We start from the raw sequence: 27,646 nt of genomic DNA, 5'->3' as shown, positions 1-27,646 counted from the left end.
TATATATATATAATATATATATATATATATAGTATTAGGTTTAGAAACTACTTCATGTTGTTTGAGTGTGTATATATATTAGGGAATGCTTTATCATAATATGGAATTTTTCGGCGCAAATCTAAAAGTAATCGGGCTCTAATATGGATATTCGATATCGATTGAGAAATGAATTTTTTTAAAAAATATTTGTGAGTAAGACTAGTTTTTACGTATACATTCATACACCGTAGTGTCACTTTAAGTATAATATTTGTTTTGATTGTTCTTTAAATTTTACTATTTTGTATTGTTAAACTCATTGTTATTTAACAATAATGAAAAGTGTCATTTTATATAACATCCAATTTGATGTGATCACGTCGTAATCTTATTTACTTTACCTTATCTCGCCTTCAAAATATTATTATGTAATATTTCTTTTTTACTTTTTATCCTACTTCCTATTTTATTTTATAATAATTCTACATCATATCCTACTTTAGTGAAACCAAATGCATTTATTGCTTTGATTCCAAAAGGTATAACAATGACTGTTACAATGTATAATCTATCTAAACGTTATGTTCATCAAATAAATATACTATAATACAATATGAAATAGTAAGTAATAACCATCCAAATAAAGGCGTACGTAGTCTTTCAACTACGAATTAGTCTGAATCTATAACTTCCAACATAAACACACACTCTCTCTCTCTCATATGTATATAATAATCTATTTAAATCCTAATAAATATTAGATCTACGCTCATAATATTAACGTTATAATGAATTCAGCGCTAAAGATCTTAAAAGTTGAATCTATTACAATTAAAGGAAAATCCTGAATTCACTTGTATCTGTACAAGCTATTAGTAACATAATAACATCACGTGGTAACCGACAATAAGGTTAAAAGTTCAAAATAATCCACCTCCGAGATCATTCTCGTAAAATACACCCGAAAAGTCGCTACCCCCCACCCCCACCCCCACCAACCTCCCTTTTTCTTTCAAAATCTAAATTTAAAAGCCCACCAAACCAAATCAACCAAACATTGGCCCAAAAAAAAAGTGAATGAAAAAGCCCAAATTAAGCCCAAAAAAAACCACACCTGAAAGACAAAAACACACACAAAAAACTCTGCCTTGAGATCTCCTCTACTGATCCAAACAAGGAAGAAGAAGAAGAAGAAGATGACGGTTTTCCACTTCTTCAACTGTGCAATCCTTACATTCGGACCTCATGCTGTCTATTACTCAGCAACCCCTTTGTAAGTTTTTTGCTAAAAACTTGGTTTTTTCAATGATATTTTTATATACAATTTGGTCTTTTTTTGTTTTCAATTCCCATGTTTTTGATTTTGGGGTTTCATGCTAAGCAATTTAATGACCTGTATTAACTTTTATATGGTTTTCTGGCTTCTGGGTATGCATTGTATTTAGTATTTTTTGCTTCTATGAGTTGATTTGATTTTTTTTTCAAGAATCGATTTTGATCTCCTTATATGAAATTTGGGTTTTTTTTTTCCAATTCCCATGTTTTTGATTGGGTGATTTTGTTTGGGGTCTCATGTTTTGTGTTGATAGGCAATTTAATGAACTCTTGTATGATTTACTGGTGTATTGAATTTAGTATTTTTTAATTATAGGAGTTAATGTTTAGTATTAGTCAAATTATTCAAAAGATGTTATCTTTTATAGGTTATGATTAAACATTCTTATTGGTTATGACTTAAAATTAATTGTGAGCAGCTGTTTTCGATTCTTAAGTGTTTTATCATGATATCTGAAGTTTTAAGTTTATTTTTAGTCTGATGTTTAGTGTTAATTGGCAATTTAATGATCTGTGTTGACTCTTATTTGATTTTCTGGTTACTGGGTATGCATTGAATTTTTAGTACTCCCTCTTGTTTCGATTTGTTTGTTTGGTTTGGACTTCGTGCGAAATTTAAGAAAGTAAAGTCGGTTTTTGAATCTTGTGGTTTTAAACTAATAGCTACGTAGAATGTATCAAAATGTCCTTTAATCGTGTGGTCTTGAATATGTCACGTGGAGAGTTGCAATTAAGAGTTGCCAAAAAGAGAAAAAAGACATTCTTTTTTTGAAACGGAGGGAATATCTTTTAGTTCTAGGAGTTAATGTTAAGCAGTGAGAAGATTTTTTGATTGATAGTATTAGTCAAATTATTCAAAAGATGTTGCCTTTATAGGTTATGATTAAAACATTGTTATTAGTTATGGCTTAAAATTCATTCTTTTACTTTAATCATGAGCCGCTGTTATCAATTCTTAGGTGTTTTATCATGATATCTGAAGTTTCAAGTGTATTTTTTTTATCAGGGTAGGATGCAGGGCTTTGGGTGGGGGTTCCTTGGAACCCAGTAAATTTTTACGTAGGTTCAGAAATTCAGTATCTTTATTGACAAATTTATTGAACATATAAGCAATTTGTGTTGGAAACCCGTTAACAAATTAGCCTCTTGGTCCAGTGGTAGAATTGAAACCCGCTTATGCTTTGATGCCCTCCTTATCGAGGGTTCAAATCCCTTTGGGCACTAATCATAACTTTAGATGTCAGGAACCCATAACTTTTAAATCCAGATCCACCTCTACTTTTTATCATGCTTAAGTAGCAAAAGTTTGTGCAAAAAATGATGCATTTATTTGTTAAGTGCATAAGCTAGGTAAGGTTTTTCAATACTATGATTTTGTCTGTTATGAATGATATTTTTTTTTGAAAAGGCTAGTGTTGATAACAAATCTAGCACTAAGAAAGTACAGTAAATATATCAGAAAAAGTCAACCATGGCTATCTACACTAAAGATTCTATGAATCGTAACAGTGTATCTGCATCTTCAACTAAGTCCATTTTACACCAAAAAGAGACCAAAAGAATACAGTAAGACTTGATTTTCCTGATTTAGTTCCTCTGTCCATGGAAGCATCTTCTATTTCTCTCCTCCCAAATGCTCCATCATATTGCAGCAGGTGTAGAATTCCAGCGTCTCCTCAAAATATTTAGGCAATCCTTTTCTATTCCAGCACAGGAGAGTCTGTTGTGAGTGATATCGTGGTGGATCAGCTTTATTTTGTTCTAATAGTTTCAAGCAGGTGACTGTAGCCATCGGTTTATCTGATTAATGTTTGGTCAAGCTTATAAATATACACACACATCTATGTTGCTTGGTTTCTTTAGAAATGTTTACAGGTGCGTGCGGGATTCTCCAAAGTAAAGCATTTTTGGAGAATCCAACACGGGCGCGGCAACATTTTTGGAGAGTCCAAGCAAACATAGATCTACAGATATACTTATGCTGCTAGGCTTGTTTAATCTTCTTCCCTATATTATCTTGTTTAGACTTTAAATATCTGAAACTGATATTTGATAAAATTATATTTCCTCATTTGTTTTCTTGTTATGGATTCAAAAGTTAGTCAAATTGGACTGTTGTTATGTATGATATAATTCTCCGTCCTCCTTGAGTGAGTTGTTCTAGTATGTTCCTTTTTCTATTTAATCTATGATTTTAGAATCAAGTCAACCTAATCATTTGTGACACATTCCATGACATGGAAGGGAGGCCTCTATAAACCAATACCGTATTTTTAACAGAAGTTTTCTGTTTTTTAAGGAAATTTGAACAGAAGTTGAAACTATGATGTTTTTATGCAGGTCTGAGTATGACACACTGTGGACTTCAATAAAATCTGCGGTTGTTTACCTTTTTACCGCACTAGTTAAGGTAACTGATTATGCCATTAGTCCATGACCATTGATCAAACTATTTTTACTTGATGGAATTAGCTTTTCCCAATAAAAATATGAAGAAAAAGAAGCTGAGAGATGAATAAAGTTTTACCTCCGTGAACCAATTTAACCAGAAAAAATGCCAAAGAATATAAACTTAATTTCCTGGTCGTTACTTTTGTTTGTTTTATTCCTTAATATATCCCATCGTGCTCATTTAGATTCTTTTCCTTTTCAGCTAGTTTGTCTAGCAACATTTCTTAATGTATCTGAAAGTGAAAGCGACAATTTTGATCCATATCAGGTATTTCATTATCCCTCTTCTAATATGTTTCTTTTATCATAGTGACCATCATGGTCACTATCATCTTGTTTTTGGCATTTTAGCTGTTGTTTTGCTGTCAAAGACGGTTTTTTTTGGAAACTGCTCTCGTATAATCATAATTGAATTTAACTAATTTAACTGTCTTTAGAGTTTAGACGACACATCTTTCAAGGTTTGGTGAAGTGTAGGTTTGCAGTATAGACTGAGCTTGAAGTACTTTTGAATCTTCTTTTTCTTAAACCATCCCTTTTCCCAACCATTTGATTTTATCCATGTAGGCTCTACCAGTCTCTCCTCTTTTTTTTGATTCCTTCAAAGACCAGATCTATGTCCTGTCGAGCAATCACTTGAAAACCCCTCAGAGTTGGATGACATGAGAAATTGGAACTTGGTGAGAAACACTCAACTGGAACCCACAAAGCTACCCATTCCAATTCTCTTTTCGTAGCTTCAACATGAAAGGAGGAATGTTTGTTTTGGTTTCTTTGCCTAGGAATTGAATCCGTGCTGATCACAATGATAAACCAAAACAAACAGGAACTCAAAGCATTAAGGCTGATTCAGTTGAAACTAATGAGAGGACAATGTTTTTACATTGTACCATTTTACAAAAACTCGGCTCAATGATGAATCAAATGGTCAATGTGTGTTCTTTTCATGTGGTCCATACACTAATAACTTTTCAATGGAGGTTGATCTTTGGTGTAATTTCTTGATGCATAGAAAAAAAACTTTAGTTTTTTGCAATTTAATATGGTTTTGCGTTAGTATATTATTAAGAGCAAAATTTGCTAATAGCTGATCATAAGCTGCTCCTTCCCTTTTTATAGGAATTGTTGAAGGCTTTATTTGGCTTTATCGAAGTTGCAGGCCTATATTTTGCATTGACACAGTTGACCCACAGAAATATTTCCCAGAATCATAAGTTTCAAGCTGTTGGACTAGGTGAGTATGATTTATTTCTTCCTGAAATAGCATGCCTTGGTCAAATTTTGATTACTGGGTTAGTAAACCTATTTAGCATGACAAGTCAGTTGGAAATCCAGCAATTGAGAATTAGTTGTTTCAAAATGCTGGCAGACATAATTTGGCGGATACCTGTTTTAATTGGTTCACTGGATAAGGTAAAAGAATATTTATAAAATGGAAGGCAGATAATGGGGTATCATCGCCTGAAGTAACACTTCAACTGTGCTAACTTTCGATAACCGTTTGCGTGCTTGAAGCTTTTAGCTATATGAGAAGATAGTATGTTATTAAGTTATGGTCGGTATCAGTGGCGGATCCAGAATTTTTTTAGTAATGGGTGCTCAATTATTTGTAATTTGAAGTTGGTACTATAATGGGTGCTCAATTTACATATTCATACAAATTCCTAGGTTCTTTTTATAATAATACTGTTGTCTAAGTTACCATTTTCAAAAACAAATAATACTGTTGTTGTCTCCCAAATGTAATGGGTGCTCAAGCACCCATACACTTGAATGTGCATCCGCCACTGGCCGGTATGACTACCTAAATCATGAACTATACTTTGTTCCAACTTCCAAGACAGAGTTGTTTAACCTGAGACCATGGGAAAACAAGTATCTTGTCTTGTACCATTGTTAGGATTAACAATGCCCACCTAACAGCTTTCCTACATGTTTTGCCAGTGAGACAGAAAACCATGTCATGATTGTTTAGCAAAGTTGTGAATTGTGAATTGAACTGAGTTGCTACCAAATATATCCGACTTAATAGAAATTGGATACTGTTGTGAATTGTGAATTGAACTGAGTTGCTACCAAATATATCCGACTTAATAGAAATTGGATTACTGTCTTTCTCATTGACAGCATTTCTTCTTGTGAAAGTTTGTTAAAGCACAAACTTGAATAGGTAAAGTCATGTTGCCTCATTTCAAATATTATTAAAGGTGCAGGCATTAGTGGTCAAAAGAGTCGTACGATTGAGAATGAGAGTTCCAATGGCAGTATTTGCAGCTTAAGAAGCGGAGACATGGCAATAGTATTTTCTCGTTTGTTGGACATAATTCTTAGTTGCATCATGGTGATCTTATTGTGGTACACTGATTCTGATAAAAATGAAATTCTAGATGAGAGACATAGATCTACCAACATTGTGACCCTTTAGAATATTTTTGTGAAGTTGAACCAAGGGGTAGCAATTGAAACAAATGTGCATATCAAAAAGAAAAAGAAAGAATAGTTTCCTTTGAAATTGCTGCAACTTTCTTGCTTCTAACGTCATTGTTTTTGTATTCACAGGGTGGGCTTTTGCTGATTCTGTTCTGCATAGACTGGTACCTCTTTGGTTTGGTGCTAGAGGATTGGAGTTCACATGGGACTACATCTTGCAAGGCCTAGAAGCAAATGCAAATTTGGTAGAATTTTATTCTTCGTGGTCAATTTGTTAGCCTTTGCAGTGTAGCACCTCCTTCCCCTCAAAATACCCAACCCTGTAATCCCATCTCCCACACCCAAAAGAAAAGAAGGAAGAGGGAAGAGAGAACATCACCTTCGTTATTTAGTATAACGTATTACTATGCAGCATGGAGTTGAGATGAAGACTTTTTGACTTCAACATTTGGTCTTATTTCTTTCTTCAGGTTTTCAGTATATCACTAGCAGCATTGGGTTCTCTTATGTGGCTTCGGAAAAACAAACCCAAGACTTTGATACCTATCATATATGCATGTGCTGGGATTGTGGCAACAATGCCAACCATAACCAGGTCTGTTTTTCTTATTATAGTAAATTAATCCAGAATGAATGCAAATATCAATTAGCTGCTTCACTGAGTGGAGAAGGGTAGAGGGGTGGGCCCATTATCCCCGAGTTTGAAATGGTGTAGTCGGTTCTAAGGGGTGTTACCCACATAGGTCTCTCTAAAAAATTTGAAACAATTAAGTAGCTGTTTCACATGAATGAAGCAGTGTAACTTTTGGATCGTAATAGTAAATCCTTCTACTGCCCGAGCAGATGCTTTAGAAGTAGAAAAATTGTGTACAATAATAGTGGATATGGCCGGACACTAAGTTGCTTGGACTCTTCTCTTTTGGTGCCACACCAGTGTTGACACGATGGGTGTGGGATCCATACCGGATCTGGTCAACCAATTTTGGGCACTTTGACCAAAAACGATGGAGAAATTCGGGACTGATTAAAACTAAAGCTGAAGTGAAATTGAAGAAAATGGAATACCTTGTATGTAGCAATTTATGTGTCAGTCCTTTTCCCTTTATCTTCGGGATTCTCCTCTTGATCAATATTTTCTCCTTAGAATATCTTGTAAGTTTTCCATAGAATGTCTCTCACGATTTAGACATTTTTGTAACTTTAATTTTAGGTATTTGAATTGTTTTTAGCCGAATTCCGCACCTGGATCCACACCTGGATCCGTAACCCCGAATCTTAGAACATGGATCATGAAGGATCTGATCTCTAGATCTGCACCCAAATCTGAGCAGCTTAGGCTGGGAATAAGGAGGATAACAATTATCAAAATGCATTCTGTACAGACCAAGTTAAAAAGAAGTCCATTTTGATCTACATTAGTTGTCTTTTATAATAGAAACCAATTCTAGTTTAGGAAATTTCATGTAGTCTTTTCGAACCGTATAAACTTTTTAATACTCTCCAGTATCTAGTAAGCGCTCCAGTGGCATATTTTTCAATTTTTATATCATATACGAAATTGTATCAATCTTTTTCTTCCCATTTAATTGATCCTCCTGTTTAACAGTCCAAATGGACCACCATCACATTTAGTTGCCCCCACTTTTGATAGTCCTTTCACCCTGTGTGGCCCTTCGCACATAAATTGCAAAATTATGGCAATTTTAGTTTTAAAACATCAGAAATTGTCCAAGATATTTGTGGATAAACATTTTTTTATGCTAGAGAAACTAAAAAAGAAACTAAATGACATAAAGCCCCCCAGGGTTAGCTCAGTTGGCAAAGGTTGAGGGACTTGTGTCTTGGGTCACAAGTTTGAGCCATGCGTCAAAGCAAACTGATTCCAACTGTTAGGTGGAGAAGGGTAGAAGGATGGACCCATCATCCCTAGTTTCCAAGGTTGCGGTTGGTCCAAAGGGTTGTCTCCATACGGGTTTCTGAGTCACTAAAAATAAAAAATAACATAAAATGGACTGGACATGGGGTCGGTTTGCATTGCTAAGTTAGCAATTATTTGTCCAGTTTTAATTTGACATGAATATGTAAGCTGAGAACCTGATCTTGGAGCACTAACTTCTCTTTGAAGAAAATAATTGCTTGTTTTTTAGTAGTCTTTTTCATGTCTGATTCAAAAAACAATCTTGCTAAGCTACTGCTGTGGTGTTTGCAGTTATCTGAGGCGAGGCTTGGGGTGGCACCTTCCAAAAGTAGTTGGCTTTGAGCTTTTCAGCTCATTGCTGATTGCTTTTATCAGTTGGCAATTGTTTGTTGCATGCCAGAGACCGTCTAACTGAGTTGATTACTCATTGGCTCTTCCTCATGGAAGTTGGCGTATGGTTCTTCAGCGATGAGTATGTTCTATCCGGTATTTGGACTAAAGCTTTTTATGTCCTCCTTTACCATTCACTCTGCAAGTCAGGCTTCGTAACCTTAAAATATCTTACGAACAAATTTGACGTGGAGGGATTTCATTGGTTAGCAATTTTGACATGTACTGGTTTATGAAAGATTAGAATATATTGATGAATCATTTGGCGTTTACATGTCTGAATATTTATTACATTTCTGAGTTTCACCAATGATCCGGGAGTGTTCCTGCACAAAAGTGCTTTGTATTGATAGAGTTATTGATTCATTTTTCGCAATGTGTACTGTAGTTTTTTGCGGCTTGGATAGTTACAGCCAACGTGCGTTTGATTGACACAAATTCCATGGGATTATGTTTCAGTGCTTTAAAAAGGCAGAGTTGGGGTTCTCCCCCGAGTGAGGCCACGAGGCTTATGCCCCAGGCTCCCGGANGGCTTGGATAGTTACAGCCAACGTGCGTTTGATTGACACAAATTCCATGGGATTATGTTTCAGTGCTTCAAAAAGGCAGAGTTGGGGTTCTCCCCCGAGTGAGGCCACGAGGCTTATGCCCCAGGCTCCCGGATGCCTAGAATGCACCCTACACCCTACACTCGAAACTCGCCCCATGGTTCTTATGTAATTCTTGTGAAATTAGCCTTGTAAATCCTCTTCAAAAGTTAGCAATATTATGAGTAATTTAAATATTCACGGGCCTTACGCCTCGTCCAGACCTATGTGAAACACTTTCATCTCTTTTCTCATTTTTTTTGGTTTCCCACCGCTGTTTGGTACCACCCACATTGGAGCTCGGCTAAACTTGAATTTGCACCGGAAAGTCCCATATTGGGGGGTAAAGCATTCCCGACGACTCTGTACCCAAAGGGACTCAAACACGAGATCTCTTGGTTAAGGATGAAAGAGTACTTTCTACTCTACCACAACCATGTTGGTCTTTCACCTTTTAAACCACTGATGTCTCATACGTACATATACGAGTAAACATTTGGAAAGCATATATTGATTGTTAATTATCGTCGATATAGCTATAAAAATGTATATTCCCTTTGTTCCAGTTTATATGACTTACTTTCTTTTTTAGTTGGTCCCAAAAAGGATGACACATTTCTAAAATCAAGTAACAGTTCTACTTTAAAATGGTCATTTTCTCCTTAATGGAATAATTTATAGCCACACAAATATCTATTACTTATTTTAGATCACAGTTTTAAAAAGTTTTCCTTTCTTTCTTAAACTCCGTTTCAAATCAAACTAATTCATATAAAATGGGATGGATGGAGTATAAAGTTTATAAATTTATTATAATTAAACAAAAGCCCAAGAAAATCATGTTAAGCCAAAGTAAATCTCCCTACTTGTTTGTAAAATGATCCATTCAATTTGTTTGTGTTTATATTGTGAGTAATGTTAAACCAATGAGTTAAGAGCAATTTAAGGTTTACCTTTGTTTCCTCTATTATTCTGTGGTGAAATTTATTGTATGATTCATCACCTTTGCCCTAATGACTCAATTCATACACTGCATTGACATAATTTGACCTCATACAACAACTATATCTCCCACAAAAAAAGTGAAAAAAATCAATCTTTCATTTCTTATATGATGAACATTTCTTATCTTGAATAATTGTTTTTTGTATTTAATATATAGTTCTTTTGTATATTATCTTCCTTGGGGGCAGCCTTGGGGGTTGGTTCTTCCGAGGCAGCTTGTTAGTCGGAAATTCCCCTTAAAAAATGCAGGTGTATCGATGTTTTCTCAGTTTGTTGCTGATCTCTGCTGTTCTGTTTTCTTCCTCTTGTGCACTCTCTGATCATGAAGCATCATTGCTTGCACGACGACAACTCTCAACACTTCCTGAGAATGGTAATTTACCTGATAACTATGAACTCGAGGTGAATGTAGAATATACATTTCCTAATTCTAGGCTTAGACGTGCTTATATTGCGTTGAAGTCATGGAAAGAAGCTATATATTCTGACCCTTCTGAATTCACTAGCAATTGGAAAGGTCCAGATGTTTGTAACTATAAAGGCGTGTTCTGTTCGCCTGCTTTAGATGATCCTAATGTCACTGTTGTTGCTGGGATTGATATGAATCATGCAGATATAGCAGGTTATTTTCCTGTAGAATTAGGATTATTGACAGATGTAGCTTTGTTTCATCTAAATTCCAATAGATTTTGTGGAATTGTTCCTGAGAGTTTTTCGAAGCTTACGTTGATGCATGAGTTTGATGTTAGTAATAATCGTCTCGTTGGCCCTTTCCCTAAAGTTGTTCTGAACATGTCTAGTCTTAAGTACTTGGACTTAAGGTTTAACAACTTTGAAGGAGAGTTGCCTCCACAGTTGTTTGATAAAGATCTTGATGCTTTGTTCTTGAATGATAATCGATTCGTGTCTACTATTCCTGAGACTCTTGGTAACTCTTCTGCTTCTGTCATTGTGTTTGCTAATAACAAGTTTCATGGTTGTATTCCCAGTAGCATTGGGAAGATGTCGAATTTGGATGAGATTGTGTTTATGAACAATGATATCGGTGGATGTTTGCCCGTTGAAGTCGGGTTGTTGAAGAATGTAACAGTGTTTAATGTTGCTGGGAATTTGCTTTCTGGGATTTTGCCAAAGACACTTGATGGTCTTTCACATGTTGAGGAATTGGATATTTCACATAATACTTTAACAGGGTTTGTTCCGGAGAATCTATGTTCATCGTTGAGTTTGAAGAAGTTTGTGTTTTCGTTTAATTACTTTAATGGAGAGGCTAAAGGTTGTGTAGCGCGTTCAAGGAAAGATATGAGTTTAGATGATACGAATAATTGTTTGCCTGGTAGAGCGAAACAAAAGTCTCAAAAAGAATGTCAAGTTATTGTGAATAAGCGTGTTGATTGTAGTAAGGCTAAATGTGGAGGACCTTCAAGTAAGAAAAATGAAGTGCCACCGAAACCAGCACCAACACCAGTACCAAAACCTCGACTTAACCCTAAGTCACCACCCACCCTGAAGAAGGCTTCTCCTCCACCTACACAAGCCGTTTCATCGCCCCCTCTAGTACATTCCCCACCACCACCCGTTCACTCCCCTCCACCACCTTTAGTACATTCTCCACCACCACGTGTCCTTTCTCCTCCTGTTTCCTCTCCACCACCTCTCGTCCACTCTCCACCACCACCACCACCTCCGGTCCAATCCCCACCGCCACCTCAAATACATGCTCCACCACCACCCGTCCACTCCCCTCCACCACCTCCGGTCCACTCCCCACCGCCACCTCCGGTCCACTCCCCACCACCACCTCAAGTACATTCTCCACCACCACCCGTCCACTCCCCTCCACCACCTCCGATCCACTCCCCACCGCCACCTCAAGTACATTCTCCACCACCACCCGTCCACTCCCCTCCACCACCTCCGGTCCATTCCCCACCGCCACCTCCAGTACATTCTCCACCACCACCCGTCCACTCCCCTCCACCACCTCCGGTCCATTCCCCACCGCCACCTCAAGTACATTCTCCACCACCACCTGTTCACTCTCCTCCACCACCCGTCCACTCCCCACCACCACCTATAGTACATTCTCCACCACCACCTATCCACTCTCCTCCACCTCCGGTCCACTCACCACCACCACCTTTCAAACATGTTGTCCTTCCACCAAATATCGGTTCAATTTACGCATCGCCACCGCCACCAATCTTCCAAGGATATTAATTAAGCAATGAATGAAGCACGTGAAATATTTAGTACATGTAGAATTACATCATCATATCTCTTTCATAAGATTATTATCTAATATATGGTGATGTTTTTCTTTCTTTGAACTTATACAATATAATCTTGGAAAAGAATTTGTATATGAAATTGTTGTAGGAGTACGTTTTTTTAATTTTAACTTTGTCTAATTAATTTCAATAGCAAAATTTAAACACACTCACTAGGCAATTTCAAACAAACTTCAAATTATGATAATCCTTGAATTATTTTCAACATTTTATTCTAATTTTACTATAGTAGTGACATATTTTTCAATAATTAAACATGTTGACAATTGCCTAGCAAGAATTAAGAAGCTACCTACCATCAAATAAAGTGAAGGGCAAGAAAATTATCTATAATAAGATATGTTTGACTCTTAACTTTAATATGTATTAGTCTCTTGAATTAGTCGAATAAATTCTTTCTAGAAAGTTTATCAATTTAAAAATTCTCCTTTACTGGAAAAAAAATTGATATTTTTTTCGATGAATTTAAATTTATCAAATCAGTAGATTTTTTAAAAATATATACAATTTGATTCGTCTTAATTTAAATATTAGATCTGCATAAGACACTCGTCTTCATATCCAGTACACTGTGAACATGTAACGCGAACAAATTTCCTAGCTTTTTCATTATCATTTACAAGAATTTATATATTATTCTTTCATATATATAATTTTTTATTTTAATAATACTAATACTAATATTAGTTTACTAAGTCGTGTGCTACATGACTTGATAGAGAAACTAGTTAATTAAATTGTTAAATTAAAGCTATAACCAGCTCCAACTTGTACTTCTTTTATAACAAATAGTATATCTCAAAATCATTAAGCAAATTCTTCAAAAAAAATTAGAAAAATCCGTACAATATAGTTGAACTATTCAATTCATCTTTTTTTTTAAAAAAAAGAAGTGACTCATGACTGGCCATTTTTTTTTATTATCACCGTATTCAGTATTACATTAAAGCTTAATTAAATTTGAATTCGTATTATAATATCTCAAAAAAATCATCACTCGAATTTGTAACAATACCAACTTTACCACTACATCGTGNCAGTACATTCTCCACCACCACCCGTCCACTCCCCTCCACCACCTCCGGTCCATTCCCCACCGCCACCTCAAGTACATTCTCCACCACCACCTGTTCACTCTCCTCCACCACCCGTCCACTCCCCACCACCACCTATAGTACATTCTCCACCACCACCTATCCACTCTCCTCCACCTCCGGTCCACTCACCACCACCACCTTTCAAACATGTTGTCCTTCCACCAAATATCGGTTCAATTTACGCATCGCCACCGCCACCAATCTTCCAAGGATATTAATTAAGCAATGAATGAAGCACGTGAAATATTTAGTACATGTAGAATTACATCATCATATCTCTTTCATAAGATTATTATCTAATATATGGTGATGTTTTTCTTTCTTTGAACTTATACAATATAATCTTGGAAAAGAATTTGTATATGAAATTGTTGTAGGAGTACGTTTTTTTAATTTTAACTTTGTCTAATTAATTTCAATAGCAAAATTTAAACACACTCACTAGGCAATTTCAAACAAACTTCAAATTATGATAATCCTTGAATTATTTTCAACATTTTATTCTAATTTTACTATAGTAGTGACATATTTTTCAATAATTAAACATGTTGACAATTGCCTAGCAAGAATTAAGAAGCTACCTACCATCAAATAAAGTGAAGGGCAAGAAAATTATCTATAATAAGATATGTTTGACTCTTAACTTTAATATGTATTAGTCTCTTGAATTAGTCGAATAAATTCTTTCTAGAAAGTTTATCAATTTAAAAATTCTCCTTTACTGGAAAAAAAATTGATATTTTTTTCGATGAATTTAAATTTATCAAATCAGTAGATTTTTTAAAAATATATACAATTTGATTCGTCTTAATTTAAATATTAGATCTGCATAAGACACTCGTCTTCATATCCAGTACACTGTGAACATGTAACGCGAACAAATTTCCTAGCTTTTTCATTATCATTTACAAGAATTTATATATTATTCTTTCATATATATAATTTTTTATTTTAATAATACTAATACTAATATTAGTTTACTAAGTCGTGTGCTACATGACTTGATAGAGAAACTAGTTAATTAAATTGTTAAATTAAAGCTATAACCAGCTCCAACTTGTACTTCTTTTATAACAAATAGTATATCTCAAAATCATTAAGCAAATTCTTCAAAAAAAATTAGAAAAATCCGTACAATATAGTTGAACTATTCAATTCATCTTTTTTTTTAAAAAAAAGAAGTGACTCATGACTGGCCATTTTTTTTTATTATCACCGTATTCAGTATTACATTAAAGCTTAATTAAATTTGAATTCGTATTATAATATCTCAAAAAAATCATCACTCGAATTTGTAACAATACCAACTTTACCACTACATCGTGAAGACAAGTCGAATTTGAAACTTCTGACTAAAAATAAAAGAATATTTTTATTTTGATTTCCCTGCTTTCTAGAATTCATATTGAAGCTCCGACTAAAGAGTGACGCTCCGAACAAGATTTTCTCCATACTCAAGGCTCGAATTTGAAATCTTTGAGGTTAAGAGTGAAATACTCTCGTAATACACCACAACTCATATTGATAATTAAAAAATACTTACCGTTTCATCACGATTCATGACTAGATGACTTCACTAGCATGGCGTCTTTTTATAGTACGTGTGATTAATTTATTTTATTTTCTATTTTCACACGGTATTTAGTACTTGTCAAATGTCAATTGTCAACCTTGACATGGTAAAGAATTGGAAAAAAAATGTCATTTTTTTAAGGATGTTCACACACGTATATACTGACAAATTGACTATACATCCATCAAAAATTAAAACAAAATAAAGGTATCGTGTTTCTGACTTCCAATTTTTATTTTATTTTTACATAGAAAGTGTACTTAAATTATTCAAAATTCAAACATTTTGACAATAAAAATTGAATTTTCCATGGTTTTTTTTCAACAACAAAACCAACTAAATCTTGAAGAATTACCATTTTCATAGCCTTAAAGGCTAAAAATCCCACAACCCCACAAGCAATTCTTGAAAAAAAAAATCTCATTTTTTTTGTCATCTTGACATGTTTTTAGTACTAATAGAAGCTTAGTGTTCTAATTTCTCTATTCTTGACATAAAAATCTCATCTTTTTGTCATCTTGACATGTTTTTAGTACTAATAGAAGCATAGTGTTGTAATTTTCTATTCTTGAAAAAAAAAATTCATTTTTTTTGTATCTTGATATGTTTTTAGTACTCATAGTGTTGTAATTTCTCTAGTCTTGAAAAAAAAAATCTCATTTTTTTGTATCTTGATATGTTTTTAGTACTCATAGTGTTGTAATTTCTCTATTCTTGAAAAAAAATCTCATTTTTTTGTATCTGATATGTTTTAGTACTCATAGTGTTGTAATTTCTCTATTCTTGAAAAAGAAACTCATTTTTTTTGTATCTTGATATGTTTTTAGTACTCATAGTGTTATAATTTCTCTGTTCTTTGAAAAAAAAATCTCATCTTTTTTGTGATCTTGACATGTTTTTATTACTAATAGAAGCATATAGTAGTGTAATTTCTTTTATCTATTCTTGAAGAGTTTCAATTAGCCTAAATCCCACAACCCCACCAAGCAATTCTTGAAATCTTTTTGCTCAAATTTTGTCCTTATGCCATGTTTTTAGTGCTAGTAGAAGCATAGTGAAGATTTAATACTCATCTTTTTATACCCCTCAAGCAATTCTTGATTTTTTTTGCTCAATTTTGGTCCATATGACATGTTTTTTAAGTAATGGATATTGTTGTTATTTTTCTTGATCCTTAAGTACATATATTGATATAGTGATACTCCTTCTGAATCTACTGACTCTGGATCCTGAATTCGCGTGTTTGAACAATTGAAATGCCATTTTCGAGGAAAACATTTTCATTGTTTTTAAGTTCTTCTGCTTCTACTTCACCTTCTCATGAGTCTCCTAAGACTTATGGAGGTGGAGGAGGAAAGCGGCTTACTCGTCTACGTAAATTGAGACATGTTGGTGATGATGAGATTGATTTGCAGCCAAATGATTTTGGTTCTCAATCTATGCCTGTTTCTCCTGATTCCTATAAGAATTCAGGATCATCAGGGTCTCAATCAACTCGGTGTCAACAGCGTTGTCGTTGGTCTAAGTCCGTCGAGCCTCAGCCTTTGCCATTACCTGAGTTCAATTCTGTGCCAAAACAAAGTACTAGTGATGCTAATTTGCCTACCAGAGTACTGCAAGGGGATGCTTCAAATCCTGCTGTTATAAGGTCTGTTGTTTTAATTTCTTGATCACTATTTTTGCTTTTGATGAGGAAATGTTTACAGTTCTGATCATTTGTTAACTATCTGTATCCTAACTTAGCTGATAAGTGTTAGATAATGAAACGTATTTATAAGTTCTTACGTGTTTGGATAGAAGGGTAGTTGGAACTGATAGAATGTAATTGATAATTTTGATAAATAAGTATATATACAATGATAAAGACGAACGACATAAATAGAATGGAGAGGAGTTATTTGTTCTGCCTTGAAGATGGTATTTCGGGAATTACAAAAGATATTTGAGATGAAATAATAAAATTTTAGTCAAGCTAAAATGTCATAAGTTGGAGGTGACCAACTAATGAGTTTCGACTGATTTTCATTAATAAGTACTTGGCTCGTAAGTGTGTCTGGTGCTTACTTAGCCTACACAAACACCTCTAAATGTTGTATGTCCTTTTCATTCCACTCAAACCAGTTCTTTTGTTTGTTTCTAGTACTTTTATAATGTCTGTTATTGGTAAGAAAACTGAGCTGTTTTCGGTGTTTAGAGGACGATCATGTGTTAACAAGTTTTTCACCAGCATCAATATTCTATATCATTCGTCCTCTTTTATATGGACTTGGAATTAGCTACGTGACACTCCGATTGATAGAATTGAAAAACTTCTTTTTCTTTTTTTTTCACAGAAGGCGTGTTGTAGGTAATTGGTTGATGTTTAAATCTGTTCATGCACCAAATTTTCATAATGAAGGATGTTGATGGAAAGTAACTGGTCTACCTGTTTCAAAGGCATTGGTTTGGTGTTTCCTGTCGAACCGATTGATAGAATTCTTGATCCCTTGTGCCTGACCTCTCTTGGAAGAACAATTTATCAGAAATGATAAAAACCCCTCCTCGTGGAAACGCAAAAACTAAAGGAATATGTTGATAACTCCTACTTAGTTTAATAGGAAATCATGGAGGCAGCAGATTTTGTGTTTAGATAGGAGCACTTTACGTAGAGATGATGATTAACAATATGTCAAAACTCAAATATATTGTGTGTTGCAGGGATCCTTCTCATCAAACTCCAGTGGAGATGGCAGATCCTGTGCATAAAAGATCATCTACTCCAACTTATCGTCGTCGACGTTTCAGTCAGGATCAGAATTCTAAAGGTGTTGAAGAGAACTTCAGGCTTAATGTCCCTGCTAGAAGTGCTCCAGGCAGTGGTTTTACAAGTCCGACTCTTAGCCCGAAAAGATATAGCACAGTAGACCTTTTCCATCCTACATTTCATCAGGCATCACCACCTACAGCCACTTCTTCGGATAGATGGGTAGGTTATTCTGCCCAACTTTTGACAGCAAGGTTTACACAAAGTGCTGATCATTCTCCCCTTAGTAGCCCGGCTCGACAAAATCTAGTAAACAAAACTTTGAATCACCAAAATGTTGCTGTGCATTCACATCACAAATCACTCCCGGAAAGTCCTGTGGATTGGCCTGAAGGCAATAATGTGCACCCTCTACCACTTCCCCCCGGAGTTTCACAACAGCCACAGTTACCCACCACTCAAAACAATACGGATAAACCAGATATACCATATGTAAAAGGCCAATGGCAAAAGGGGAAACTTTTAGGTCGTGGTACTTATGGAAGTGTATATGAAGCTACTAACCGGTAAGTATTAAAGTTAGCATTTTGGGAGTTCCTGCTTTAGCTGTCGATGTAACGTTTCATTTCTCCTCTTATAGTGAAACCGGTGCTTTGTGTGCCATGAAAGAAGTTGATCTCAATCCAGATGATCCTAAATCTGCCGAATGTATAAAGCAGCTAGAACAGGTTAGTCCTAATGTCCTGCTTATAGGATACAACAACAACTATTAAGTGTTTTTCATCAGTTTATGCTATGAGATAGATTATAAAGAAACATATTTAGTTATTTTTTTTTATTGTCTTAGGAAATACGAGTTCTCCGACAGCTGAAGCACCAAAATATTGTTCAATATTACGGCAGTGAAATAGTAAGAACATCTTTCTTTCGAACAATTCTATACCAACAATTTGAACATCTCTTTTCAAACATTTTGATGGATTAAGTGCTGTTGGATGTTCAGATGAAAGATAGTTTTTGCATATATCTGGAATATGTTCATCCAGGATCAATTAATAAGTTTGTCCGGGATCATGGTGGAGCTATGACAGAGTCAATAGTTCGAAACTTTACGAGACATATAGTATCAGGCCTGGCTTACTTGCACAGCACTAAGACGATACACAGGTAAATTGCCTGTTTTAACAAAGGTGGTAATGTTAGTTGATTTAATGATCCATTTACAGGCTACAAAGTCTATATATCGACAATTCAATTTGTCTCAATTTTTGCTTCGTCTCTAGTATATGATTGAGGAATTTCATTAAATTATATTTGACTGAAATGAATGCTTTATCTGGTTAGCTGATATGACTCTCAACTCTTCTGGCTTGATGTTTCGCTTAATAGGGACATAAAGGGGGCAAATTTGCTTGTCGATGCATCAGGAATCGTCAAGCTTGCAGACTTTGGATTAGCAAAACATGTATGCTCAGAAAGTTCTAAAGCTTAATAGAATATGCTGATCTCTTTCATTACGTTTTTGTAACGTTTTTGAGTTCTCTTGCGTACTATTCCGTGTAGTATGAAATGAGTTATATGTTTCAGCTATTAAGGTTGCCAATTTTGAAAGCCGTCCTATTTATGCTGCTTTCCCTCTTTCCAGCATTAATCGTTTTGGATGAGGTATAGTTGCTCCTGGGAGACCGGATCCTTTAGGAAACGTAAAAAAAGCAAAAACCTTTTTCTACTCCAAAGTAAAGCAAGCACACGTGATAGAGTAATCTTGGCATGGCTCGATGATCACGAAGTACTGCATCTCCTTCCTTTCCCTTATGACAGAAGTGAACTGTAAAAGGGGGGAAACTAAGATGTGTTGACTGAATACGTGACTTGATGCAATCGTTCAATTCTGTTGTCCTCGGCCAATTTCATTTCTCGTGTAGACTGTAGAATGAACTTCATACTTGATACAGCACTCTATCTTACAAAATTGAACGACTGCATCAAGTAACATATGGCTATACTTTACTTGATAAAGTAGAATCATCTAGCATTACTGCAGTAATATGATTATGCTTCCCTTTTTTCAGCTGTCGAGTCATGCAACTGAGCTATCGCTAAAAGGGAGTCCACACTGGATGGCTCCAGAGGTATTCGGGAGCTACTTTCTAATACTAGCGAGCTGGTTTCTTTTGCTTGTTGTTAAGGTTTTCTTTTTTTCGTCTCGTGCAGGTAATGCAGGCTATGTTACGGAAAGATGCCAATCCAGAACTTGCCTGTGCTATTGATATATGGAGCCTAGGTTGTACTGTAATTGAAATGTTTACTGGACAGCCCCCTTGGAGTGGATTAGACGGGGTAAGCCGTGTTAGTAAACTTCGAGCCCATCATGTTGCTACACTAGCATATGCCTAAGAAGCTATGTTTCTCGGACTCTCCAGAAATGCTACGTAATTCACTATTTTTGATGGATCCGACATGCACCCCATACTGTTTTTGAAGAGTCCGAGAAGCATAGCTGAGAAGGAACAAGCAAGACAAAATCATGGCCAATATTTTTTGTGATTCCAAATGTGGTGTGTAAACAATCGCGTATTTCATTTTTTAGGTGAAAGCTATGTTCAGTGCACTAAACAAATCACCACCTGTACCAGAAACGTTGTCTTCGGAAGGAAAGGATTTCCTCCGATGCTGCTTTCAGAGGAAACCTGCAGATAGACCAACAGCTTTGATGCTACTTGAGCATCCTTTCTTAAGTAATACTAATTCGCGTGAAAATAGTGCTACTGTTTCAGGTTCCTCAGAAGATTTTTCGCGGATGAAATTACATGTAAGTACTACAAGCTTACTAATGCTTAACATAATGCTATTAGATTCCTCTTCTGTTTCTGTTTCCTGTTCTGTTCTCGAGTTGTTTCAACTTTCCATTCATTACCTCTTTTACGACATTTTACAGAGTCCAAAGGACATGACAAACCATATCATGGAATTGAATTCATCTAGGCAAACAAAATCTCCATATAACAGGTACTAGTGACTTTTCGAGCCCTTCTCCTTACTTTCGTGAATGTTTGATTCATTTCAAGAGTACTCTTTAGTCAATAAAATCATCGATCGTTCCAATTGACCATTATGCTTATCTTACACAACAAAGGGAAACTTGTGTTCATGTTTCAGTGAAACAAGCCATCAATCACATTCTGTAACGTGCGATTATGGAGCAACTTCTCACCACTCTCCTCGTTCAACACTCGAAATACTTCCTTGTATTTCTTCACCAGAGCTGAACCCTAGTACATTTGCACCAGCCAAATCCTCAAATAGTATTTTCTCTCCTTTGAACTGAAAATACAAGTGCTTATGTGATATTGTCTGCTTTCGCGCGGATTTAACAAGTGTCGCTAGTGTGTAAGACCTGGTTACTTATATACACAACATCTTGACGATGTGAAACTTCTTATCGTAAGTTGGAGTGTCACACTTTTGTACATACTACATTAGTTAGAGACAAAAAGGGCACATAGTAGTTGCAGTATTGTATCCTGTGTACATTGACTATATTTTTAATTTTTTTTTGTGAAATTGATGTTTTTTTAGCTATTAAAGGCTTTTATAGACTGGAAATAGATTTTTAATATTGCAACTTAGTAGAGATCTTTATTATTATTTTTTTGTGTTTAGTAGAGTTTTTGTTTTTCATTATTTCTATTTTTCGATCTAATAAAGTTTTTGATTGATGTGCAACCAAAAGATACACTTAACTTGACGTGATATTGTCCACTTTAAGTTAAACAACATGATTTTTTTCTAAAAGTCCTCACGTCATGTTAAGAGTAGCTTTGAATTGTTTTAGCCGATATCAAAATGAATAATGCGACGAGATGAGTATGGAGATATCAGAGTAATAATAAGTGTCTTTATGCATCTATGAGCCAGTTTAATATATTTATTCGTAGCTTTGGAGACACATACTCAAAAATAGCGCATATTAATTATATTATCATTATTAGTATTAGTATTATTGTAAGCGCCTTGGCCGGTATTAAATTTTAGTATCAATAAACATGTTTGCAATTATTCAAATTTGTAGAATTATTAATTCATTGGAAATTTTGGTCACGTAAAACAGAGGAAAATAATTTATTTATTAAAAAGACACACAAAATCAAACAAAATCAAAAACAAAAAAGCAGGCGATTGCTCTTGTTTGTTGGACTGAATCCATGTTATTCGAAGAGTGACGGAGATAGAATTTTTATTAAAAAAAAAATTTATCATCTATTATATATACACGTTAAATATAAAAATTGCACAAAAAAATTCATATAACAAGTCAAACTAAAATGAAGGGAAAATATTTACCTTTCCCTTTATGTTTTTACCTCAACTTTCGATTAATTTAGACTCGTATAAGATATGTAAAAAAAAAAATATTTACATAACTTAACTTCAAAAGCTAACTCTGAATTTAAGTGAAGATCGTCCTGGACCATTAAGGGGATAACCAAACCGCCCATTGAAAATGAAATTCTGACATCCTCGTACGTTCCCATAGACAACATAAGTCATCAATGGGTCCAACTCTGATATCATACGAAGAAATAAACATTATTGAGTCTAACTCAACTTCAGAAGTATATATATATAAAAAAAAATCAAATCACCCATTGAGAACACCGATATAAGAAAATTCTTACATGTATACCAGACGTAAGTTATTTTTCTGAAGTACGTACTCAAACTCGAGACGTCTTGATCAATGAAGTCTAACAAAGAAAATACTCAATTCTTGACTAGATGCACCATCAGGATTAATCATATAAAATGCTTCTGAATCTTTTGATCCAACAACTCTATCAAATCTTGCCCTCATATAAGTTATTTCACCATCAACATTATTGTTATTATTATTATCATGTAATAATATTGGACAAGGTAAAACTCCTGCGCCCATCGAAACACCTCTTAATAATTGCATAACATGTGCTTCATCATCACTCATATTTTTGTTATTCCTTCTTATTGAATAACCAAATTTTCTTCCATTACAATACACACCCCATACAAATTCCTCTAACACTTTCTTTTTTTGTGTTTTAGTTTCACTTTCTAATGCCAATCTTACTATATCTGATCCCATTTCCTTATGAAAAACCCCGGTAAGCATCGGTAGCTCGATGACGAAAATAGGAGGTCTATGAGGATCTTCTTGTATTGCTAGACTTACTCTACCTTTTTTGTAACCAAATAATGTGATTGTTGTGGCTTTATCTGTTAACATTGGTTTGTTTCTTGGACGTCCACCTAGTAATGCAACCATTTTGCAACCTGTTGTTAACATAGGAAGGAGTTTGAACATTTTAAGAATGCCACCACTTGTACTAGTAGATGATTTTCTTGATTTTTTAGGGTTGGTGTTAGAAGGATTAATTGCTGTTGTTGTTGTTGTTGAATGATTCGTGGTACGTTGGAGTAATGAGAGTAAAGGAGGGGTTTCGATTTGGTTGAAAGGGCTACTAGAGTATATAGAAGATGGTTTAGGGTTTTGGTTCTTGAATCGAAAGGCCATTCTTGTTGAATGAGAGGGAAATGAGAGAGAGAGATCAATGATTTTGATGTGTATTTTGTTATTTATAAAGGAAAATAGGGTTGATGTGTTACGATACAGAAGAGATCAGCATGATCTGTACGTAAGAATGACATATACAAATCGAGAAATCGAGGAATGGTGGAATTCTTTTTTATAAAGAAATATGTGAGGTTTGGAGAGAAAATGATATAAGAGAAGTTAGGAAAAGGCTTATTGTTGGAATTAGGTTGAAATGGGGAATTATTTTTTTTTCAAGTGGGGAATGAAAGACATGGCCACGTTTTTTTTTTAAATTTTATTTAAAGATTTATTAATTTTAAAAAATATTATATCCAACAAAAATTGTAGAAATATTAATTAATTTGGTATTATTATAAAAGATTGATTTTATTCGTAAATTAAATATAGATTAAAGATTATTGATAATGATGATCGTCAGTATTAATTATTGTGAGCTGATAGATATTGAAAATGTGATTGATTGATGTGAGCTAGAAATAGTGAATATAGAGTGGTGTACTCTAGAATTGAGAGTTGTAAAATTTAAAAAAAAAAAACAAATTGAGATATGAATACTTAGATAATTTTATTAATGAAAAATTAAAAATAAATATAGAACCTAAGTGGAAACAAATAATATAAATAAATAAAAGAAAAAAAGGGGGCTCTTGAACTTTCATGGACATATTCTTTGGATAAATTGTTCTTTTTATTTTCTTATTACATATTCGATTTTGGAATAATATATTATTGGGTGTCTCTCTATATATTTTTTTTCGTAGTTTAATAATATTATTTGAAATTGCGAATAAACATATGCGATATTAATAAATAAAAATAATCTTTATTGACATTAAGATAACAATAATAATAACATATAATTCTTGTTACTATTATTGTTATATTAGTGTCAATAATAACATATAATTCAGAAGTCTTTTCGAATGATTCAGTTAGTTTAGAAGGTGGTTATCTACATGAATGACTTGGTATTGATCCCCCTCAATGCCTTCTAAGTCGAGTTTTTCGCATAAGACTTGCTTAGTTCGACTTGCATTTTCTGTAAAATTATATACTATTGCATAGTGAAAGAGTTACTCAATATGCACGAAATGCTCACCATAAAATAGACATCATAATATAGTATCGCAATAACAAAATTTAAAAAAATTATTATTTTGGAAAGTTTGAATGGAAGGAAACATCATATATAGTATTCTAATTTCAATCAAATTCTATATTTTTTTCATTTTACAAAAAGAGTGAAAAAAGGTATTTTCTTTTTTCTTCTAAGTATGATATTTTGCATGTGCCTTTCTGAATATCACATGGAATATCAACATCAATTTCCTTTATGCCTTTTTTATCTTACTTTATTTTTTCACTATTATTGGTTCAATTCATCCATCCCCAAAAGGCCAAAACTTTGCTTGTTATACCCCCTCTTGTCAATTTGATACTTACTTTAATATTATATTTGACATTTTTATATATGTAAAAGTGATCACCATCCTTTTCAACTCAATTGTAACAAGAATGGTATATAATTCTTTCATATCTCAAAACTAATGTAAGGGTGTATTTCAGTGTATGAAGCATCTCGTATTTGTATATGAAAAGGTATATTATATAAATGTATCTTTTAAATTAGTCTCATCTGGTATTATTGTTTTTCAACTTTGGATGCATGCGTATAAAAAGGCCGTTAAACTTGTATAGAGTTTAACAGGTAGACACACACATCATACTTGGCGTCCTATGTGGCAGACCACTCCCTACACGACATCTTACATGGTGTCCTGTATGTATTTATCACGTAGAACGTGTGTGCATATTTGTTCGACCTTCGATAAGTTTAAGTTTCTATTTATGCATATTCAGAGTTGAATTTGCGATCTATAAATTAGGCTACATAAATTTGCATTTTAATTTGACTTCATTTGGCATTTAACGTCCTCCAACTTTGAATGTCCACAAGTATGCACTTAAACTTGTATATAGAGTTGAACAAGTAGACACACACATCTTACTTGACATCCAACGTGGCAAATCACACCCCTACATGACATCCTACGTTACGTCCTATGTATATATTTTCACACAAGACATGTGTGTCGATTTGTTCAGGCTTAAATACATTTATTTATTTGAGCATATTCAAAATTAAAAAATATAAATACCAGATAAGCTCAAGTTAATACAGAGAAAGAGAGAGATTGAAGAAAATATGTAACATTTTTCCACAAATCTTAAAATCATTTTGCTATCACATTAATATATGTCCCTTTTATAGTTGGTCCATTACATGTTTATATAGACATATCATGTCAAAATGGACACCATTAAAATTGATTCTTTTATTGGTCACTCAAACAAAAGTTAAAGTAATATTTATTTTATATATATTTTGACAATGTGGCCACAAATTCTTTAGTGTAATGGATCGNGGTCACTCAAACAAAAGTTAAGTAATATTTATTTTATATATATTTTGACAATGTGGCCACAAATTCTTTAGTGTAATGGATCGCAGTATAATTATGGACAAACACTGGCCTACTCCCTTATCATATATCACATGGAGAGATTGAAAATAAAAAAAAGATGTTGGTGGTCATGTCCATGAAATCAAACCACTTTTGACGTCGATCAAATCAGAATTTAAAATTTATATATTTAAAATTTTAATTTTATTGATTTTGAATGTATGTTAGATAAATTCTATAAGATAAATACATCGTTTAAACAAAAGTTATTAAATTTTCTATCGAATTCGCTTTCGACAATATAATTGACTAAATTTTAGGTGTGAAGACATATTATCTAGACATTGGTTAGGCGTACACACATGGTTTTGAAGCACATGACATGACATGGCAAATCGGACAGAGTTACAATTTTGCTCATAAGTTCGAAGTTCGGTATGATTTAGTAATTTTAGTTTAAATTTTATATTTGTATTTAAAGGTTCATTTTAAAATTAAATGTATAAATAAATTATTTTGAATTTGTAAGCTTTCTTTTTTAGAGCTCTAAATTTATAAACTTAAAAATCTAATTTTCTTATGCGTGACATGTTGTCGCAACATACTAGCTAGGCTAAAAACCTGGTATATTGCCACGACGTACTAGCTAGGCTAAAAATCTGCATTTTTCCTCTAAAATTAAAGGAAAGAAGATAAGTTTATTTGTAGAGCTGTTAAAAATTGCCGGTCCAAGCCTTGTGAGTCAAGGAATTTGAAGGGTTAGGGCGAGCCAATTCTTTATTTTGAAGGACCTGAAAGTGTTCAACCGAACCAACCCTAGAAGGGTCGAGGACCCACCCTTCTTTTTTCATTTTTTTTCTTTTCAAACTTACAATTCTATAACATCAAGAAAATGAGAAGATTTTCAACTCAAATATGGCAAACAATGGTGTTTGTTTCGATAACACTAGTAAAAAAATTTAGTGTAATTAGCATGTATCTCGCATACTAGATACGCGAGTAAAATAAGAGAGTGACAAACAAGACGGGAGGGAGGCGAGGACGCGAGATTTTATCTATGTAACCTAGATACACGCGAATTTACTTGGATCCAGTGTATCTAGAACATATCAACCTAATTCTGAGTCCATGTGTTCCGAGATACTTGTCTTTGGACATACTAAAATCTAGTATTCATAATACAACATAACGTTTACATAAATAATTAGATTATATATAGTGAAATTATCATAAGTTACCACCCTTCAATAAAAAGTTTCGGCACACAGACCAACCCCGGTCCAGCCCCAATCAAGCCTCAAGAGGCTTATACAGATTGGCCTTATAGCCTTAATTTTAAATGAGCTTGAAAAATCATATCTTAACCCTACGCAGTAGCGGGTTGAGTTGGGCCAGCCCCATTGACTAAGCCTACTTTGACGACTATATTTATTTGGTTTCAAGTGAAATATTTTTGTTGAAAATCAATTATATGAAGTAATCATCTTTTTATTGTGATAATAATTTTTTTAAAAAAATCGATAAATCACACCAAATTGATAAAATAAATAGAAAAAGAAAAGACTAACAATTATATGATCCACCAAATTTTCCATTGTAAAGCTGACATGTCTGACCACTCATATAATTGTTGTAATAATGGGTCCAATTCTTAATGAAAATGATGTTACATTTAACTGATCTTTACTTTAATTTGATTGAGATGAAATTTGAGCACTTAGTTCCAAAGGAACTCTAACTAATTACTTTGTATCTTTTAGAGTGATTGTTGAGCCCCCCCCCCCTC

At 34.1% G+C, this 27,646-nt stretch overlaps 4 protein-coding genes across 7 annotated transcripts; 3 read left to right on the top strand and 1 right to left on the bottom strand.

Annotated features, from left to right (window-relative positions):
• Window positions 1-1,060: 1,060 nt before the first annotated feature.
• On the top strand, window positions 1,061-8,882 carry LOC107007173 (transmembrane protein 147). Its single transcript, XM_015205670.2, has 7 exons — window positions 1,061-1,255; window positions 3,658-3,727; window positions 3,971-4,036; window positions 4,888-5,002; window positions 6,328-6,443; window positions 6,669-6,793; window positions 8,408-8,882. Exons 1-7 carry the CDS (start codon window positions 1,179-1,181, stop codon window positions 8,529-8,531), a joined length of 693 nt encoding a protein of 230 aa, XP_015061156.1. The 5' UTR covers window positions 1,061-1,178; the 3' UTR covers window positions 8,532-8,882.
• A 1,220-nt stretch (window positions 8,883-10,102) lies between these two features.
• LOC107006727 (pollen-specific leucine-rich repeat extensin-like protein 3) lies at window positions 10,103-13,899 on the top strand. 4 transcript variants are annotated; one of them, XM_015205245.2, is made up of 2 exons: window positions 10,103-12,238; window positions 13,427-13,899. In XM_015205245.2, exons 1-2 carry the CDS (start codon window positions 10,342-10,344, stop codon window positions 13,702-13,704), a joined length of 2,175 nt encoding a protein of 724 aa, XP_015060731.1. In that variant the 5' UTR covers window positions 10,103-10,341; the 3' UTR covers window positions 13,705-13,899. The 4 variants fall into 4 exon arrangements, with proteins under 4 accessions (XP_015060731.1, XP_015060729.1, XP_015060728.1 ...); XM_015205243.2 differs by having other exon boundaries at window positions 10,104-11,977; window positions 13,433-13,899; XM_015205242.2 differs by having other exon boundaries at window positions 10,104-12,046; window positions 13,433-13,899.
• Window positions 13,900-15,335: 1,436 nt separating this feature from the next.
• LOC107005755 (mitogen-activated protein kinase kinase kinase 5-like) lies at window positions 15,336-21,384 on the top strand. Its single transcript, XM_015204413.2, has 11 exons — window positions 15,336-16,707; window positions 17,757-18,368; window positions 18,443-18,530; window positions 18,650-18,712; window positions 18,806-18,969; window positions 19,192-19,267; window positions 19,875-19,934; window positions 20,017-20,142; window positions 20,393-20,614; window positions 20,741-20,811; window positions 20,962-21,384. The coding sequence occupies exons 1-11, from the start codon at window positions 16,316-16,318 to the stop codon at window positions 21,128-21,130; spliced, it is 2,043 nt and encodes a 680-aa protein (XP_015059899.1). The 5' UTR covers window positions 15,336-16,315; the 3' UTR covers window positions 21,131-21,384.
• Window positions 21,385-22,083: 699 nt separating this feature from the next.
• LOC107005597 (protein MIZU-KUSSEI 1) lies at window positions 22,084-23,537 on the bottom strand. The gene is made up of 2 exons (XM_027913324.1): window positions 22,482-23,537; window positions 22,084-22,367 (listed from the first exon to the last, which is right to left on the bottom strand). The coding sequence occupies exon 1, from the start codon at window positions 23,351-23,353 to the stop codon at window positions 22,541-22,543; it is 813 nt and encodes a 270-aa protein (XP_027769125.1). The 5' UTR covers window positions 23,354-23,537; the 3' UTR covers window positions 22,084-22,367; window positions 22,482-22,540.
• Between the last annotated feature and the right edge of the window lie 4,109 nt (window positions 23,538-27,646).

Source organism: Solanum pennellii, chromosome 12 (genome assembly GCF_001406875.1).
Source record: "Solanum pennellii chromosome 12, SPENNV200".
Taxonomy (NCBI): Eukaryota; Viridiplantae; Streptophyta; class Magnoliopsida; order Solanales; family Solanaceae; genus Solanum; species Solanum pennellii.
Note: the sequence above shows the minus strand (reverse complement) of the source record. Positions and strands in the feature narration are given on the sequence as shown.